The sequence below is a fragment of the Myxocyprinus asiaticus genome, chromosome 26, assembly GCF_019703515.2.
Source record: "Myxocyprinus asiaticus isolate MX2 ecotype Aquarium Trade chromosome 26, UBuf_Myxa_2, whole genome shotgun sequence".
Lineage (NCBI taxonomy): Eukaryota > Metazoa > Chordata > Actinopteri > Cypriniformes > Catostomidae > Myxocyprinus > Myxocyprinus asiaticus.
The window spans coordinates 9,999,676-10,018,803 of NC_059369.1; the positions used below are offsets into that span (position 1 = coordinate 9,999,676).

General features: G+C 38.9%; 1 protein-coding gene across 1 annotated transcript; it reads right to left on the bottom strand.

Annotated features, from left to right (window-relative positions):
• Positions 1-14,152: 14,152 nt before the first annotated feature.
• LOC127416753 (frizzled-9-like) lies at positions 14,153-17,389 on the bottom strand. The gene has a single exon (XM_051656293.1). The coding sequence runs from the start codon at positions 16,916-16,918 to the stop codon at positions 15,176-15,178; it is 1,743 nt and encodes a 580-aa protein (XP_051512253.1). The 5' UTR covers positions 16,919-17,389; the 3' UTR covers positions 14,153-15,175.
• Between the last annotated feature and the right edge of the window lie 1,739 nt (positions 17,390-19,128).

Here is a 19,128-nt window from a genome sequence, read left to right on the forward strand (position 1 = left end):
TTTATGCAGTTCATTGCCTACAACTTAAAAATAGTATGTGAAATAAAATGCATTATGCAACAATAAACAATTGAAATAGTATATATTGTTGTCACATGACCTTATCACATAGCATGTTGAATTCAGCGAGTGGAATCCAGAAATCATCTGGACATAAAAAAAAAAAATAAAAAAAATATTTGTAACACTTTACATTAATATTCCAGAAAGGTTCCAGTTAAGGGTTTATAAAGAGGATAATTAATAACTAATAAGTCAGTTACAAATGAATTACAGATCAATTATATGTGGTTATTGCAACATGAGTAAAAAGGGAGACTTTTAAACAATACTTACGAATAGTGAGCATTTTAACTGTTATTAACTGTTATTTATAAACGTGTTATAAATGTTTAATAAATACACTTATTCATACGTGTATTAACAAAAAACATAAAATGCTCTTATTCATGGTTTATGTCACAATGCAGCAAACATAGATTTTTATAGTGTGATTAAAGTCACATTGCTACAGTCTGCTTTGTGTTTATATTCATTACTGTAATGTCTTGACTCACTTGTGTTGTCACTTTCCTTTGTCATGCTCATTCACAGCATATATCACATAATAAAGCCTGATGACCATTAAACCACTGAACTTCATGTACATTATATACAGTAGGTATTGGCAACTCCTTAATAAATTCTTCATATGTTTATAATTTATGTCAAGGTTGGCTTCAACAGAAGATTATACTGTTGATTAACAACTTTTTATTCTTAAAAATAATTTTACTCTATGAATTTTTTTTTTTTGTTGGGATTTTTACTTCTGGAACCAGACTACTGCGCTCTAATATATGCACACAGAAAAGTACTGTGCACAGTACCATATACTGCAGAAATAGTAAGAGTAGTATGGTAGTATGCTATTCTGAATATAGCCTCAGTCTTTTCTTTTGACATCCACACCCATGACCCCCCCTGCTGCCCAATCTCAGCCTATGTTTCTAAAACCAGGCGATGACACTGCATCATTTAAAGCTGTTTGTTGATGTCTTTTCTCTTTGCTCTTTCTCTCTTTTGTTGATCCCCTCTCTCTCTCTGGAGAGACTTTGGTACTAGAGATTAGAGAAGGGTGCTGCCTAGCAACTAGAATCAAAATGGCAGAACCCTCCATGTCTAAAACACTTGACCTAGAAAACAGTGCCTGTGATCAAGCGTCACGCCTGTGATCAGGCGTCACGACAACCTACGATGAAAGACCCCGAAGAGCCCCGTCACTTTGTCACCCCAGCAAACGCCAGCCGTCACTATGTGCTCAAGTCACTTTGTAGAGTGGCGGAGGGAAAAACAGCTCCCTCGGATCAATCGAACACAGTCTGACTCTGTATTCCTGGGGGCAACATGTAAAATGCAGAAGAGACGACAAACAATATCTCATGCTGATATTAAAATGCACAGGTCGTTAAACACTAAAATAGAACAAGTGTTCTTTTCAGAGACTAGGAGAGAGAAAGACATAAAGATAGGCGCATGGGTATGCTGCAAATCTCTTGACAACTCCTAGCATCTCCTTTGCTATTTATTGCAGCCTTTGAAACACATGATGAAACAGATTGGAAATTCATGCTAAGCTTTACGTTCTTTTTAATACAAATTTTTACAGCGACTGAGAAAGGCTGATTTTTTGAGACTTAAGTCTGATTTAGTTGGCTCCACATGTCTGAAAATCATGCAAATTACGACCCATTAACTTTCACATTTTCTTTATATGATGGTTTTCTTTCATTCTGTCCTCCAAATAACACAAACCATTTAAATCAAAGACAGAAACACACAACTGTACATTACACAAGTACGCAAATGTACTGTACTGTGCTGCATTGTCAGGATGTAATTTATCTGCGGCTTCAAAGTGATTAGTTACAAGGCATTTACAGCTCAGATGACTGGCTCAAAAACTGCCTCCAGAACTAAGTATCCATGAGCAATGATGGCAGCATGCAGGTTGCATACTCCCAACACATGCCAGTTGAGAAACTGCCATTGACATAAATGGGAATGATAACGGCTAACTATTAATTAACCTGGTCTCACCTGAAATCACATTACTATACCTACATTTTTGCAAAATGAGTTTTACGTAGCTCTTTGTATGCATCACTGCAGTTTCCTGGTAAAATGAACACTAGAGGCGCTACAACAACAATAACTTTTATTCCCTTTCACACAAATCACGAGTAAAACGGCAGATTATCAGTTCATAAACACGTACTTTTCACTTTGTTCCTCACACAATGCTATCTTATGACATCAAAACACTTACAATAATGCATGACTTGTAAGCCGATACATTTGAACTTTTGCATTACATAAACAACTACATTTACAAGCTTGAATGCACGGTAGCTCAACTGATAGAGCGTTGTACTTGTAATTAAAAAGACCGACATACGGGTCCTGAAGAGCATGTGAGTCGACACGTGAGCCGAAAGTGTCATAGAATCACCACAAAATGATATGGTTGCTTCAGCAATTGCATTTTCATGAAACATTTGCTTTTTATAAAATTATCGGTTAGGTTTAGGGTAGGGAGGTCGGTTTTCTTGATTTAAAACTCGATAGAGCATTAAAACCCTCATCTGTTTGGGAGAAAAATAACTCTAAGTGACACAGTGGACATTTCACATCAGAATTGCCGTGATGTGTGTAATAAACCATGTAACATCATTTTACAAAAATGTCGCCACAATCAAGTAATTTTCATGAGATAAGGCTGCCAGCTAAACAACATTTTAATAAACCTTAAATAACCCACACAGCAAGATTTCCTTCAAACTGTTGCTCCACCATGACAGTTGCTGACCTGAAAGAGAAAACTGACCATAGAAGAAGACAGTTTAAACAAACTATAGCACCCCCTGCAGCAATGCTGAGAATGCAACACATTTTGTGGAATGGAAGTGTTTGCATTGTGCATGGTACTGTCTCCATAACTTTGCTATGCAGTGAAATCAAGCCGTCACCATATGTAGGTTTAGTACGTCTGCAGCACTTGGCTTAATAAAGATAAGTCACTGTTGCTCTGAGGGCAGATGACATTCGGATCCAGACAAGTTCAGAACTTTATGTTTGACTACACAATATGAGAGTTACACTTGAATGAGGTAGACATGTTATGGTCTGTAAAATCCAGTATCTGCTCCTGAAGCTTCTGTACTGTGGTACTTCTTGAAACATTTTTGGGGGTCTTTCATTATATAAACTCTGACAAAGGCTGCACTGTTTCAATATTTTGCTATTTGGGTAGATTTCATGTTATTCTGAGAATTTCAGTGTTTGTTTAAAAAAAAAAATGTTTCAGCTATTTCATGCGTATTTTCCTGTCGTGAGGAGACCATGGTTTTTTCAGCTGAACTTTGGCTGTTCCACCTTTGGCAGCTCGAGATGTCAACTCAGTCAGAAGGTTATGTTTTGTTTGGGTGCACATTGTTGTATATGATGTATGTGTATCGATTATACATACTTAGCAAGGTTCCTTTCTATCCTGTACATCTATTCATTTGTAAGTGCAAATGGTAAGTGCATTTGTTCTCTGGTGGAACTGACTTTTATAAAGATATTAAAAATATTAAAAATAATATAAAGATATTTTATAAAATAATAAAATTTGTTTGTCTTGCTAACAATTATTACATAGCTAGCATTTTATGTATGCCACATATACACAATTAAGTAATGTCATACTTTTTGCATAATTAGAAAAATTACAGCTAGATGGAAATGACAAAATAAACATATTCTGTTCACCTGAGATTTACATTGTTTTTTTTCCTTAGACATCACATCTCATATTTCATATCAAGCATGCTTTACACTGACACTGTGATCTCTTTCTTCATAAATTAAGTACACTGAATTTTGAAAAACTTTAATAGGGGAAACATATTTGTTGTGATGGCAACGATGCCCCAATTGTAAACAGATGTAAGTTGTATAAGTGGATATAAATAATTTTTACACAATAAATACTCAAATCAAATCAAATCAAAATCAAATGAAATCAAATCAAATCACTTTATTGTCACACAGCCATATACAAAAGTGCAATGGTGTGTGAAATTCTTGGGTGCAGTTCCGATCAACATAGCAGTCGTGACAGTGATGAGACATATACCAATTTACAATAACATCAAATTAACACAACACAATTTAAACATCTGATGTACACATAATTACACTCAACAATATACAAATAATAACATACACTGTACAGTATACAATATGCACTATATAGATACACATTATTCAATAAAAATAAAAAATAAAAATATATAAAAAAGTATATATAGTATATATAGAATGTACAGTATTGTACTGTATTGACATTCAGGCTGTCGGCTGATAGTCAGTTGTTAAGAGAGAATATAATATAATAATAATATAATTTATGACAGTCCGGTGTGAGATATAAGAGTAAGGGTAATAAAGTGCAGTGCTGATGTATTTGATCGTGGGAGATCAAGAGTTCAGAAGTCTGATTGCTTGGGGGAAGAAGCTATCATGGAGTCGGCTGGTATGGGTCCTGATGCTGCGATACCGCCTGCCTGATGGTAGCAGTGAGAACAGCCCATGGCTCGGGTGGCTGGAGTCTCTGATGATCCTCCGAGCTTTTTTCACACACCGTCTGGTATATATTTCCTGGAGGGAGGGAAGCTCACCTCCGATGATGTGTCTGGCAGTTTGCACCACCCTTTGCAGGGCTTTGCGGTTGTGGGCTGTGCTATTGCCGTAACCAGGCGGAGATGCAGCCAGTCAGGATGCTCTCTACAGTGCAGGTGTAGAACCGTGTGAGGATGTGGCGGTTCATTCCAAACTTCCTCAGCCGTCTCAGGAAGAAGAGGCGCTGATGAGCCTTCTTCACAACGACTTCAGTGTGGATGGACCATGTGAGTTCCTCAGTGATGTGGACACCCAGGAACTTGAAGCTGCTGACTCTCTCCACTGGTGCTCCATTGATGGTGATGGGACTGTGTTCTCTGTCTTTTCTTCTGAAGTCAACCACAAGTTCCTTTGTCTTACTGACATTGAGGGAGAGGTTGTGCTCCTGACACCAGAGTGTGTCAGAGTGTGCACCTCCTCTCTGTAGGCTGTTTCATCATTGTCAGTGATCAGACCTACCACTGTCGTGTCATCGGCAAACTTAATGATGGCATTGGAGCTATGTGTTGCCACACAGTCATGTGTGTACAGGGAATACAGGAGTGGGCTGAGAACACAGCCCTGTGGGGCTCCAGTGTTGAGGGTCAGTGAGGAGGAGATGTTGCTGCCTATTCTAACCACCTGGCGTCTGCTTAACAGGAAGTCCAGGATCCTGCACAGCGAGCTGTTTAAGCCCAGAGCCCGGAGTTTCTCATCTAGCTTGGTGGGCACTATGGTGTTGAATGCTGAGCTGTAGTCTTCAAACAGCATTCTCACATAAGTGTTCTTTTTTTCCAGGTGGGAGAGAGCAGTGTGTATTGTAGATGCAATGGCATCATCAGTGGAGCGGTTGTTGCAGTATGCAAACTGCAGCGGGTCAAGAGAGAGAGGCAATACAGAGCAGATGTAATCTCTGATTAGTCTCTCAAAGCATTTGCTGATGATGGGGGTCAGAGCAACAGGACGCCAGTCATTTAAGCAAGTTATTTTTGATTGTTTTGGAACAGGCACAATGGTGGATGTTTTAAAGCATGTGGGGACTACAGACAAAGAAAGGGAAAGGTTAAAAATGTCCGTAAAAACACCAGCCAGTTGGTTCGCGCACACTCTGATGACGCAGCCCGGAATGCCGTCTGGGCCCGCGGCTTTGCGGATATTCACCCATCGGAAGGATCGGGTTACATCCGCTACAGAGACTGAGAGTGAACTAACCTCTGTAGCTTCAGCCGCGAGAGCTCTCTCCGCAAGGCCGGTGTTATTTCCCTCAAAACGAGCATAAAAAGTATTTAGCTCATCCAGGAGAGAGGCAGCGGTGTTCATGGCGGAGTTTTTATTCCCTTTAAAGTCCGTGATGATGTTAATTCCCTGCCACATGCTTCTAGAGTTGGTGGTGTTAAACTGTCCTTCAATCTTGCTCCTGTACTGGCGTTTTGCAGTTTTTCGGCGGGCATAACTGGCTTGTTTATGCTCCTACGCGTTCCTGGAATTAAAAGCGGAGGTCCGCACATTAGGTGCCGCGTGAACATCGCTATTAATCCAAGGTTTCTGATTCGGATAGATCCATATTGTTCTGGTCGGAACCACGTCCTCTACGCACGTTCTGATGAAACACATTACGCTATCAGCGTAAAGCTCGATGTCGTCATCAGAGGCGGACCGGAATATCTCCCAGTCTGTGTGATCAAAACAGTCTTGTAGCATAGAGTCTGATTGGTCCGACCAGCACTGGATCGTTCTGAGGGTGGGTGCTTCCTGTTTCAATTTCTGCCTGTAAGCGGGCAGAAGCAGAATGGAAGAGTGGTCCGATTTGCCAAATGGTGGGCGGGGGAGGGATTTATAGCCATCCCGGAAGGGAGAGTAGCAATGGTCCAAAACCCAGTCCCCTCGTGTGTTGAAACTAATGTGCTGGTGGTATTTTGGTGCGACTGATTTGAAACTGGCTTTATTAAAGTCCCCGGTCACAATGAATGCGGCCTCAGGGTGCGCGGTTTCCTGCTCACTTATACTCCCATACAGTTCCTTGAGTGCCTGGTCTGTGTCGGCTTGTGGGGGAATGTACACAGCTGTGATAATGACCGCTGTGAATTCCCTCGGTAGCCAGAATGGTTGACACAGAAGCATGAGAAATTCCAGATCAGGAGAGCAGAAAGACTTGATACAATGTACATTCCTCTGATCACACCAGGATTTGTTGATCATAAAACATACACCACCACCTCTACTTTTACCTGAGAGGTCTTTCGCTCTGTCCGCTCGGTGCACGGAGAACCCCGCGGGTTCAATGGCTGAGTCTGGAATCTCCGCAGACATCCAAGTTTCTGTTAGGCAGATAATGCAGCAGTCCCTTGTATCTCGTTGGAAAGAGATCCGCGCTTTCAGCTCGCAGAGCTTGTTATCCAGAGACTGAACATTTGCCAGTAGAATAGTGGGTAGCGGGGGTCGATTTGTGCGGCGTCTTACTGAATACTGAACTGGTATCTGTTTGTTTTACTCTGTTAAAGGGATAGTTCACCCCAAAATGAAAACTCTCTTTTCATTTACTCTCCCTCATGCCATCCCAGATGTGTATGACTTTTTTTCTTCTGCTGAACACAAATGAAGATTTTTAGAAGAATATTTCAGCTCTGTAGGTCCATTCACTGCAAGTGAATCGTTACCAAAATTTTGAAGCTCAAATAAGCATAAAAATGCTGCATAAAAGTGATCCATATGACTCCAGTGGATTAATCCATATCTTCAGAAGCGATATGATAAATGTGGGTGAGAAACATCAATATTCATGTCCTTTTTTCCTATAAATTCTCCTCCCTGACCAATAGGTGGCAATATGCACGAATAATGTGAATCGCCAAAAACAAAAGAAGAAGAATGTGGAGATTTATAGTGAATAAAGGACTTAAATATTGACGTTTCTCACTCACTCAACACTGGAGTCGTATGGGTTAAAAAAATTAAAATAATAATAATAATAATAATAATTATATATATATATATATATATATATATCTTTATGATGGAATTAAATATTCTAGGATTAAAAGTCAAACAATAAAATCTATACATAAGAGTAGGAAGCAAAAATTAATAATGAATGTATTTTAATAAGTTACCAAGACAGTTTTAAAGAGTCATTTCACCAAAAAATTATGCCATTATTTACCCACCTTCATGTCGTTTCAAATCCTTATGACTTTCATTCCTCCATTAAACACAAAAGGAAATGTTAGGAAGAATGAGTCTCAATCACCATAATGAAAGTGAATGGTGACTGAGGCTGTCATTCTACCTTACATCTCCTTTTGTTTTTCACTGAAAAAAAGTCATACAGGTTTGAAACAATGCGGGGTGAGTAAACAATGACAGAATTCTCATTTTTGGGTGAACTAATCTTTAATGTGACCTAAATATTAAAAAAGGAAAAAGTTGAAATCTGTTCAACCCCAGGAACATAAAAGTGTCCTTTGCTGAAGAAACAGCCATTTGTGCATGTACTCATCTGTTTGTATATGTCCTTATAAGTAAAATAGATGCATCAGCACTGACTGAGGCAGAGTGGATCTATGTGTGAACCCCACTGCAAAGCGACTAGCACATTTTTATGGGAAGCTTTTCTTTTAGGCTTGCAGGTTTCAATGTGCTCATTTACACATCAAAACAGTGCAGAAAAGGGATAGTTCTCTTGAGGGCAGGCGAGGGTGGAGGGGGTGAATGAGAGTAACGAGGGCTTCTTTTATTCTCTTTCTCTCTCCCTCACTGTCTTTCTTCTTTCCTGAGGGGTGGGTGGATGGTTGTGGACTGATAAGCATGGCTGAGGTTCGGGTGGAGGTGGGGTAAACAGCTCATAAAGATCCTCTTTTAATCAAACACATGACGGGACAGGGTCCCTCACACTCCGCTTCACTGGACAGACGTGAACGCAGCTAACCGACCCAAACCAGACACATACAGTGATACAGACACATACAATATTTCTTCTCGAATCGGACATCGCTATTAACGATCTGCATGCAGTTTACATTTGAAATAAAGTATCTATTAATGATGGGTCGTTCATGAAAGATTCATTCATTTTGAACGAATCTTTTATGTGACTCAGAAGAACGAGTAGTCTCAGAGAGTGATTAGTTCATTTTGTGTTGGCCACGCATGTGCATTGCGCAACCTCCGTTCGTTTGTTACGTGAAAACCGCATAGGCGCTGTATAGGAAACAGAAATTATTAGTTCACCTCTCGAGTCATCTGGTCCGAGTTGTTCGTTCTTTTGTCACGTGACAGCCATATATGCTATGCATTGCTCACACAGGAAACAGAAAGATTAGTTCACCTCTCGAGTCATCTGGTACACATATGGCTGTCACGTGACAAAAGAACGAACAACTCGGACAAGAAGATTCCAGAGGTGAACTAATCTTTCTGTTTCTCATAATTTGTCCTTGGCTGCATTATCATTTTTTCCTTTTTGGGACTATAATCAAAGTTTGCATAAATAGACGTGTTGGGGGGATTTGGCTATTGAAAATGTAACATTTTAATTTCATTCTGCTCAAATGAACAAAATGAACGAAATTACTTGAATAAAGATTCGTTCATTTTGCTGAATGAGACTCAAAGATTCAAGTCAGTAAAATGATCTGATCTTCCCATCACTAGTATATATACAAAATAAATATTTGAGTAAAGTAGAAATGCTCAAAAATGTAAGTACAGTAACAAAGTATTTGTACTATACATCTCTGAAAATACCATTAAAGTAATACATAATTAACAGCATACCGGTTTGAAATTACATGAGGTTGAGTAAATAATGACAAAACATTTATTTTTAGGTGAACTATCCCTTTATGAAGTGACAAAGCTTTGTTTGCTGGGCAAGTGTTCCCTTCACTGAAACACTCATTTGAGATATACGCTTATTTTAAGTTTGTTAAAGAGGAAGTGAGTGAATGAGAATGCATATGCTGCTCCAGAGGTGACCTCACATTGTGGTTGGGCAGGTGCCTTTCAGACATAAGCCGCTGGCCTGAGCCATTTTAATTGCTGCCCTAGACGTGCACACACACACACGGATCCACTCAAACAGGCCTGTTCCAGATGCAGTTTACTGACATTGAGATGGAGGTATAGAACCCCTTTGGAGAGGCAACCTGAACTGAAAATACCAAAACACTCATAAAACGCTAGTGGAGCTCAACGGCCGGCTCTCAAGCAGCGTCTGCTGAAAGGACACGTGTACTTGCCAAAGCTCTCAGAGGAGCTACTTCAGTATCCTGTTTTGATGACAATGGGTGAATGACACATACAGCTGTCAGATTTAACAACAAAACAATGTGGCATCTAAGACTAAATGTATATGGGCCTATCAGAGATTGTCTGTAAAAGCTGGCAACAGTGTCAGAAATTTAGTTTTTTTTTTATTAGGTGTCAATGTCTGCTGCCTAGAATTGTTTTTACCTTTATGGGGGAACAGATTTGTCTAACCATATAAAAATGCACAACATCACCCTTTTACATCAAAACCTTTAATTGAATCAGTTAATATAAATACATATAAAATAAATGTAAACTTTCAATCTGAACAATAGCTGTTACTCAAGAAATCAAATTAACGTCAGATACAGAGGTAACTGTAAATGCAAGATCAGGCCTAGAATAGAATAGAATGAAATATAGAACATTTTATGTTAAATGTTAATGTTAAAAAAATATTACTATGGGTGTAAGGAATGTGAAAAGTGACAAGGAATTAATTATGGAGGTATTTTTATCCCTACATTTTGAATACCTGGTGCATGTTGAATTGAATTAAAGAATGTTTCGGGTTCAATACAAGTTAAGTTGATTACCACAAAACATAACTTAGACTTGCCCCTCGTTTATTAATAAAAAGAGGTTTTTATAAGCAGGGGCGTAGATTTTGGTGGGGGATGTAACCCCCCAATAATCAAAACAAAGCAAGTACAACCCCCCCCCCATTATTTATACCATGATCAATGGAAACATGGGTAAATGCGTCACGCTGCAAACCCCCCATTTTCATGCAAAATCTATGCTCTTGACAGTAAGGCACCAACACTGTAAACACTGTTGTCATTATTGGAAAAATCAAGTTGTATTAATTTCAAATTACTTGAAATGTCAAATTTTGGGCTCATAACTCAAATATCTATGTTCCTTGAACTTATTTATCTTAAAAATCCATAGACTTGATAATTTTAAGTGTTAATAACTTAAACAATTGAAAACAAAAATGAGGATATGGGGAATACCCATTATTGTTTGCGCTTGAATTATTTCATCATATTTGCTTGGTCAAAGGGAAATTATGGGGGCACCAAGTTAAGTGTTAGTTAGACAAGTTTTGGAGACGCCATTACTCAGTTCAATTGAGTAAAGTCAACTTGATTACTTGGTTATCAGTATTGAAGTCATGGGTTTGAAGTGAATGGGGCCATCCAGAAACGTTATTATACACATTACTTCAAAAATATATCTACAAGACATTATGTGTTAACATGATTTGCTGTTTTGTCGTTGCGACAACGAAGCTGTTATATTGGAGATAACTTTACACAGATAAAGTTAGTAAGCGTTTTTATCACTAATATCATGTCAACACATATAACAAAGTCTTGTGGCTATACTTCTGAGACTGTGTCTTTGAATGTTTATGAACTGGCCCCAATCACATGTACTGTTATAATAAATGAGGGATGATTCAAAATTATTTTTTGTGGTAATCAAAATCATTTCACAAATGCTGTTAATTTAGCTAAACTTGTATTGAACCTGGAATATTCCTTCAAACTACAGTTAGGATAAACCATGAATACTTTACTATACACTGATCAGCCATAACATTAAAACCACCTGCCTAATATTGTGTAGGTCCCCCTAATGCTGCCAAAACAGCGCCAACCCGCATCTCAGAATAGCATTCTGACACGATATTCTTCTCACCACAATTGTACAGAGCGGTTATCTGAGTTACTGTACACTTTGTCAGTTCGAACCAGTCTGGCCATTCTCTGTTGACCTCTCTCATCAACATGGTATCTGCATAATTTTATACACTGCACTGCTGTCACGTTTGGCTGATTAGATAATCACATGGATGATTGTTGGTGCCAGATGGGCTGGTTAGAGTATTTCTGTAACTGCTGATCTCCTGGGATTTTCACGCACAACAGTCTCTAGAATTTACTCAGAATGGTGCCAAAAACAAAAACATCCAGTGAGCGGCAGTTCTGCGGATGGAAATGCCTTGTTGATGAGAGAGGTCAACAGAGAATGGCCAGACTGGTTAGAACTGACAAAGTCTACAGTAACTCAGATAACCGCTCTGTACAATTATGGTGAGAAGAATATCATCTCAGAATGTTGGTGCTGAGGGGGAGCTACACAATATTAGGCTGGTGGTTTTAATGTTGTGGCTGATCGGTGTATGTGAGTGACCATCCATAGTGTACCAACAGTACTTCTCACCATGAGATCTTTGCAAATTTTCCATTATCTCATGCTGGAAACAGTTCTGCAAATACATTTCCCAATGGACTTTTATTGTTATACTTACTGTAGAGAGGCTTGAATATAAGACAGTTCCAGTATAGTAAATGGATGACCAAAAGCCCCATCCATTTGAAGGCCACGTAAAATACCCCTCCCATAAACGTAGTATTTATATTTACCATTTTAACGCACGGCTTGTTTGTTTAACATTTGTAAATAATACTTAATAATGTCTTTTGTAGGCCAGTTAATGCCTGAAAACCAAGATGCAATAAGTAAGAATAGGCAAAAATACAATGGCATACAAATGAATCATCAAAACCTAGATCTGCAAGTTACCCGGTGGGGATGGGGTGAAGAAAATACATTTCAAGTAGTTATCGGAGCTCTACATGCTCCGGATCAAGCGTCTGAGAAAAGTGCCTTTATTTGCATGAGTGGCTCACATCAAAGGAGTGGAGGGGGAAGAGAGGAGCGACACGCAACAATAGGAGAATCTGGATGTGCTTGTGTTTGTGTGTGCGAATGCACGTGGTGCACCTCATTAATGAAATATAATTCCAGAACAACCTTTGTGTTTTAAGGTGATGATGTGAACATTCACACAGAGAAATCCAGGCTACTGTCTGTCGCTCTGCTAAACGATTCCCTTTGAGGATGAAGGAGAGAAAATCACCAGGGATTTCTGCTCTGTCAAACATGGGAAGCTGTCATATGGGGATGAAGTAAAGAGGGAAAATAGAGCAAATGCCCGATAGAAAAACTAGGGAATGTGGAGTACAAGATGATGCATAATAAACAACATGGTAATCTCTGAAAGAACACATTTTAAGCCTTAGCTAAAGCCTTAATCTCCGTGATCCAAGATAAATCACAATTTAGGGACCAAAAGTCCCTAAAGCACTGACAACACAGATTTATCCGTGTCAGGGGGGCACAAAGACACATAACCTTGTGTTATTTGGGGGTTGCCCACTCCATTGAGGGCCTCTGAAAGAGTCTCTCAAAGATCAATTTGCATTTGAACCGGAGCAACCTTTCAGATGCAAACGTTGCTTTCTTCATCAAAATATTTGCAATGCTTTGACGCATTTTCTTGTTACAGTCCATGTGAAAAGTCTCACAAAGGTGCCTCTTTTTAACTTCTACCTCTAAATAGATGCAAACACAGCCATCCAGCACAAGTACTTAAAGTGAAATCATAGCGTTACGTAGTGGAGCAACAGCAAAATAAGTGTTTTTTGTTGTGTGTTTGTTCAAGTGTTGTAAGAGTATAAAAAGCTCTTAAAAAAAGTTCCAGGTTCGAGCTCAATCAACAGCACTTGTGGCATAATGTTGATTTCCTCAATTTATTTAGACTCGTCCCTCTTTTAAAAAAAAAAGAGCAAACATCTTGGTTACAGTGAGGCACAATGGAAGTGAATGGGGCCAATCCGTAAACGTTAATATACTCACTTCTTTAAAAGTATAGCCACAATATGTAAACAATATGCGTACTAACATTTTCTGTGTAAAGTTATACCCAATTTTACAACTTCTTTGCATGACAAAGTAATGCAGTAAACTCTAAAATGCCCATAAAAACTATTATTTAATCAACTTTACAGCTCAAATAATACACAAGCTTTAAATGTATCACTTACAGAAGAATCAATGTAAGTGCTTGTAAAAATTATAAGCTTCACATTTCCACCTTTCAACCCTCCAAAATTGGCCCCATTCACTCCAATTTAAGTGCCTCACCGTAACCCAAATTTTGGCTTTTTTAAAGAAAAGGTTCCTCCTCCTCAAGTTGAAATTACTTTATACCACAAATGCTGTCCATTGAGCTTAACTTGTATTTAAACCGGAATATTCCTTTTAGTAAGTAATTAACCCTTAAATGCCTACTCCAAATGAACTTAAGACAACTGTTGAAAATATATAACATATTTTATTATCTTCTCCAAAAAAGGCACTTTTAAACAAACTGATAGACTCATCAATGCCATCTTGAGAGAAACCAAACAAAATTAAATATATATACAATAAATAGAAGTCCTGAAACATTTAACATGTAATTTCGCAAGAAACGTGTACTTTTCAGAAGGGGGACGCTGTGTGCACTAGTGATTGTGATTGGTTTTGCAGATCATTTATAACTGATTTTGATATGCATATCTGTGGACACTTCTCATTTTTTGCTTTTCTACAGCAAGTGATGATAAAATTCTTCCTTAAAGTACTGATAATGTTGGGTTTTAAAAGGAATATTCCGTGTTCAATAAAAATTAAGCTCAATCAACCGCATTTGTGGCATAATTTTAATTATCACACAAAATAATTTCGACTCGTCGCTCGTTTATGAAAACAAAAATCACAATTACAGAGAGGAGCTTACAATGGAAGTGAACGGGGCCAGTTAATTAACGCTAAAACTACACACCATTTCAGAAGAATATCCACAAGATGTAAACATTATACATGTTAACATGATTTTTGTGTGATAAAATCGCTAAATAAACTTTTCTGTGTAAAGTTACACTATATCTCCAATACCAGGATTACAGGGTTTCACTATCATGACAACAGAGTTGTAATATTGGATGTAACTTTACACAGATAAGATTAGTAAGTGATTTTATCACACTAAAATCATGTTAATATGTATAATGTTTACATCTTGTGGTTATACCTTTAAAACTATGTGTATTTTAGCATTTCTGGACCGGCCCCATTCACTTCCATTGTAAGTGCCTCACAGTAACCGCAATTTTGATTTTTTGTTTTAAATAAAAAAGGAACAAGTAAATTTTTTGTGTGTGTGTGAAAACAATATTATGCCACAATTGTGCTTTACTTGTATTAAACACGCAATATTACATTAGGTTTGTTTTACTTATGGCTTCACAGCATGCAAACTGTCTTTCATGCAGTCCAATACGCCAAGTGAGGCCTGGATTCTGCCTTGATACAGTACATGACAGATGAGGCCACAGACCTGCGCTCATACATGCGTGGGGCTGTCTGAGTAGGGATCCGTCTTGGACATGTGCAGTATGACGGCAGGTGCTTTGTAGTGGCAGGTGCTGCAACTCCCGCTGCAGTGCTTCCTGCAAGTCCTATCTGTCAACTTCCTGCTACACAGACCTTGCCAAGTCTGCAGTGTCTTGGAGCTCCAAACCCACACTCCACTGGTGATGCCCACCACCAGCGACATGAAGATCTTCAGCATGAACACGGCCACCATGGGCACCGAAGACTCCAGGGAGCAGTCCTCGTTCCTACGGCCGGGAAACGTGGTGCACTTGCTCTGCAGACCTCTAAATTTCCAGTAGTCCATGTTGAGGCGCTCATAGAAGTAGCATATGATGACGCAAGTGGCAGGGACCGTGTAGAGGATAGAGTAGATGCCGATTTTCACCATCAGCTTCTCCAGTTTTTCTGTGTTGGTGCCTTCAGTCTTCATCACCTTTCTTATATGGAAGAGTGCCACGAAGCCGGTCAGGATGAAAGACGTTCCTATGATGAGGTAGCAGGACAACGGCACAAGGACAAAGCCCGTTAGCGCCCCCACATCCATACTGCCCACATAGCACAGTCCGGTGAGCTCATCGCCTGCAACTTTCCGCATAGTGAGGATGACTATGGTCTTCAGTGCAGGTATGCCCCATGCAGCCATGTGGAAGTAACTGCTATGTGACTCGATAGCCTCATGACCCCACTTCTTACCTGCTGCCAGGAACCATGTGAGGGTGAGGATGACCCACCAGATGGAGCTGGCCATGCCAAAATAGTAGAGGATGAGGAAGACTATGGTACATCCTGTACTCTCCAGGCCCTCTTGAATGATGTACAACTCCCCATTTTCACGGTCACACGCAATGTTCTCTGCCCCAGCGACAGACCGAATGATGAAGGCTACTGAGTAAACGTTGTAGCACATGGAAAGGAAAATTATGGGCCGCTCTGGATACTGAAAGCGATGTGGGTCAAGGAGGAAGGTGAGGACGGTGAAAGCTGTGGATCCAAAACACAAAGTAGACCAAACCGCCATCCAAATGAACGCAAAGTCCTTATCCTGTCTGGACCAAAAAACGTCCACAGCGGACGAGCAGCGTGGAGCACACGTCTCACTCTTTTCCACATACTGGAACTTTTCTGGATTCTCACAAACACCCATGCTGCCCCCCGAGTGCCCGTTCCCCGTGCCAGGCTGCCTAGGTCGGGGTGGCACAGGCAACATGCCCTCTCCTTTCTTAGTCTCAGTTTTGGTATCATTTTCCGGGGCTTCCATGCAAAGCGCGTTGGGGTCATTCCTGGTGGGCAGTTTAGAGCAGTCCAAAGAATCGGGCCAGGCATAATTAAACTTCTCCATTATGGGCGAGCACTTCTGGCGTGCCTGTTCGCACATTGGACGACAAGCTGGGATGGATGTGGACACTTGGTCCGTGCACATAGGGGCATAAAGCGAGCACAGGAAAAATCTCAAATGCACATCACAACCGTATTCCACAAGAGGTGCGAATTCATTGAGTTTTATAGCAGCTTCCCTCTGATTGTCGTGGTCCATAAAGTTGGGCATCCGGGTGAGGTTATACCCAATGCCCTGGCACATGGGGATGATGATAGGCTCACATTTAGCCGGTCGCCCTCTCTCCAGGTCATAAGAGCCAATCTCTAGACTGTATGTAGTCATGACCAGTTGACACCACAGAAAAATCACAATTTTCATTGAAGAACCCCCCATGCTAGATTTTTAGTCACCCTTTTGGAATAAGGTAAGTCCAGTAAAATGTCCCAAGAGAGGATAATTCTATATCGTTTGTGAGTTATGGATGATTATGTAGCTCCATGGACACTGCTTAGATTAAGAGGGCATCAATGAATGTTTCATTTGTCATCCGGCGAAAAACGTCCTCTGAATGAAGCTTCTCTGAAAAAAATCCTCCTATTCACATGAGGTCTTCATATAATTTTCAGTGATCCGTAGTGTCCAAATTTCATCCTATATTTACATTAAAAGCGCGCGTTCTCAATCACTAAAGTAAACAAATATTTCACGTATGTCAGTACCTCATTAGGACAAATAATGGCATCAGGAGGAGCTCAACAAGAGAAACAACAAATCTGTTCTTGTCTTCGGTTCTCTCCAAACTTCTAAGAAGCGTGTAGTCCGCTACAAGCATGCGGGTTATTTTCTCTTGTGTCCTCCACACATCTCCACTGGAGCACACTAAACTTTCGCTCTCCTCCTCCCTCAATGCTTTTTAATAAGGGGGCGGAACATTCATGACGCACTCCAGCGACTCCGCCCACCGTAACTGAAAAGTCCACGACTTCAGCTCCGCCTACTTACAACTGAAAATATATGCGTAAATTATGGCTCCTCCCACCTACCCATCGATTTTTCCCTGTTATCAAATGAGGAGCGACAGTGTGGCCGGACGAAATTAGAATGGGTTGCAATAAACACATATTGGCACTTTAGAACTGTTTTAATCTGTGGTCTACATTTACTAACATTTACTATGGTAACCACAGTTTCTGTTACTACACTTATCGTTATTACCGTAAAATTATAAATAAATAAATAAATAAATAAATAAATGTATTTATTAAATAAAAAGAAGCATAATGAAATTATACATTATTATTATTTTGGTTGTTTTGTTGTTGTTGTTGTTGTTGTTGTTGTTGTTGTTATTGTTATTATTATTATTATTATTATTATTATTATACCAGAGTTTTATTTTTATTTATTTAACTGTAGTGACTATTTTGGTGAAAACTATGGTTACCATGGTAAATGTTTGTATGGGTGGCTTTACAGGCAAGTCTAAAAGTCTATAAAACTATGCAAAAAGTAAAAAAATAAATAAAATAAATAAATAAAAAATATATATATAAAAAAAAGAAAGAAAAAGTCTACTGCAAAATATGGGATAACTTTATTTATTATTCATTATTTATATATATATATATAAAAAATCCCACTTCCAATCAATGAGAGATACCCATGAATGAAAAAGACAATTGTTACCATCTAGTGGCAAAATAATGTACAACACTTACAAGATAAGTAACAGATGAGACTAATCCGTAGTAGTGCCCTTTGAAAAGTATTTGGACACATATATTACACTTAAAAATGTCTGAATGCCATTGCATTAGATAACAAAATATCACACCGTGGCTTATCTGCAGACAAATGATGCTAGAAATGTTCTCAAAAGTTCAGACCTTCAATTTGCTGAGCCATTTTGCAATTATTTTAACCAAGTGGTCTTGAATGTTTAGTGGATGTATAGTGGATGTATGAAATCAATTCTCCTGAGCTTCACACGGCTGTAGTTCCACTAATGTTTGACAACCAGAAAGTGTCCAAATACTTCAAATAATTAAATCATTTAAAACCTAACAAACTTCTTTTTGTGAAATGTTATGATTGAAAAGAGTGCTTGTGCTTTCTTTTTTTAAATGAATGCCACTTGATTTGACATTCAGACATTTTTAAGTGTGGCTGAAGTGTTCAAATATACTTTTTGGGTCCAGTTTGCACCAGAATTCAAAGTCTGTCAGTGTACAGGGTCAGAAACTGAGGAAAGCTCGGGGCAAAAATACCACCGAAAGTGACAAAAATGCACCTGAAATTCAAAATGAGGGGCAAAAAATGACCAATTACTGAATGTTTTTTTATTTTGTTTGTTTTTTTTAAAAAAAAAACTGATACAGTTCTTAATATTCTTTTAAAGTCCTGGTTACATAATGTTTTATCGCATTAAATATGAGTTAATGTTGATTTAATTTTAAGGGTAAGAGGTAATAAATTCTCAATCTTTAAAATTTTTATTAACAAATATGTTAAAGTCTTAGTTCTATCTGTCCCCTTCATTACAGGACACATTCATAATAGACTTAACTCGGTTCTCAAGCCAAAATGTTTGGTCAAAATAAAAC

What these genes read in the sequence shown, in the direction of transcription:
- LOC127416753 (XM_051656293.1), bottom strand. Translation starts at nt 16,918, where the DNA reads ATGGGGGGTTCTTCAATGAAAATTGTGATTTTTCTGTGGTGTCAACTG.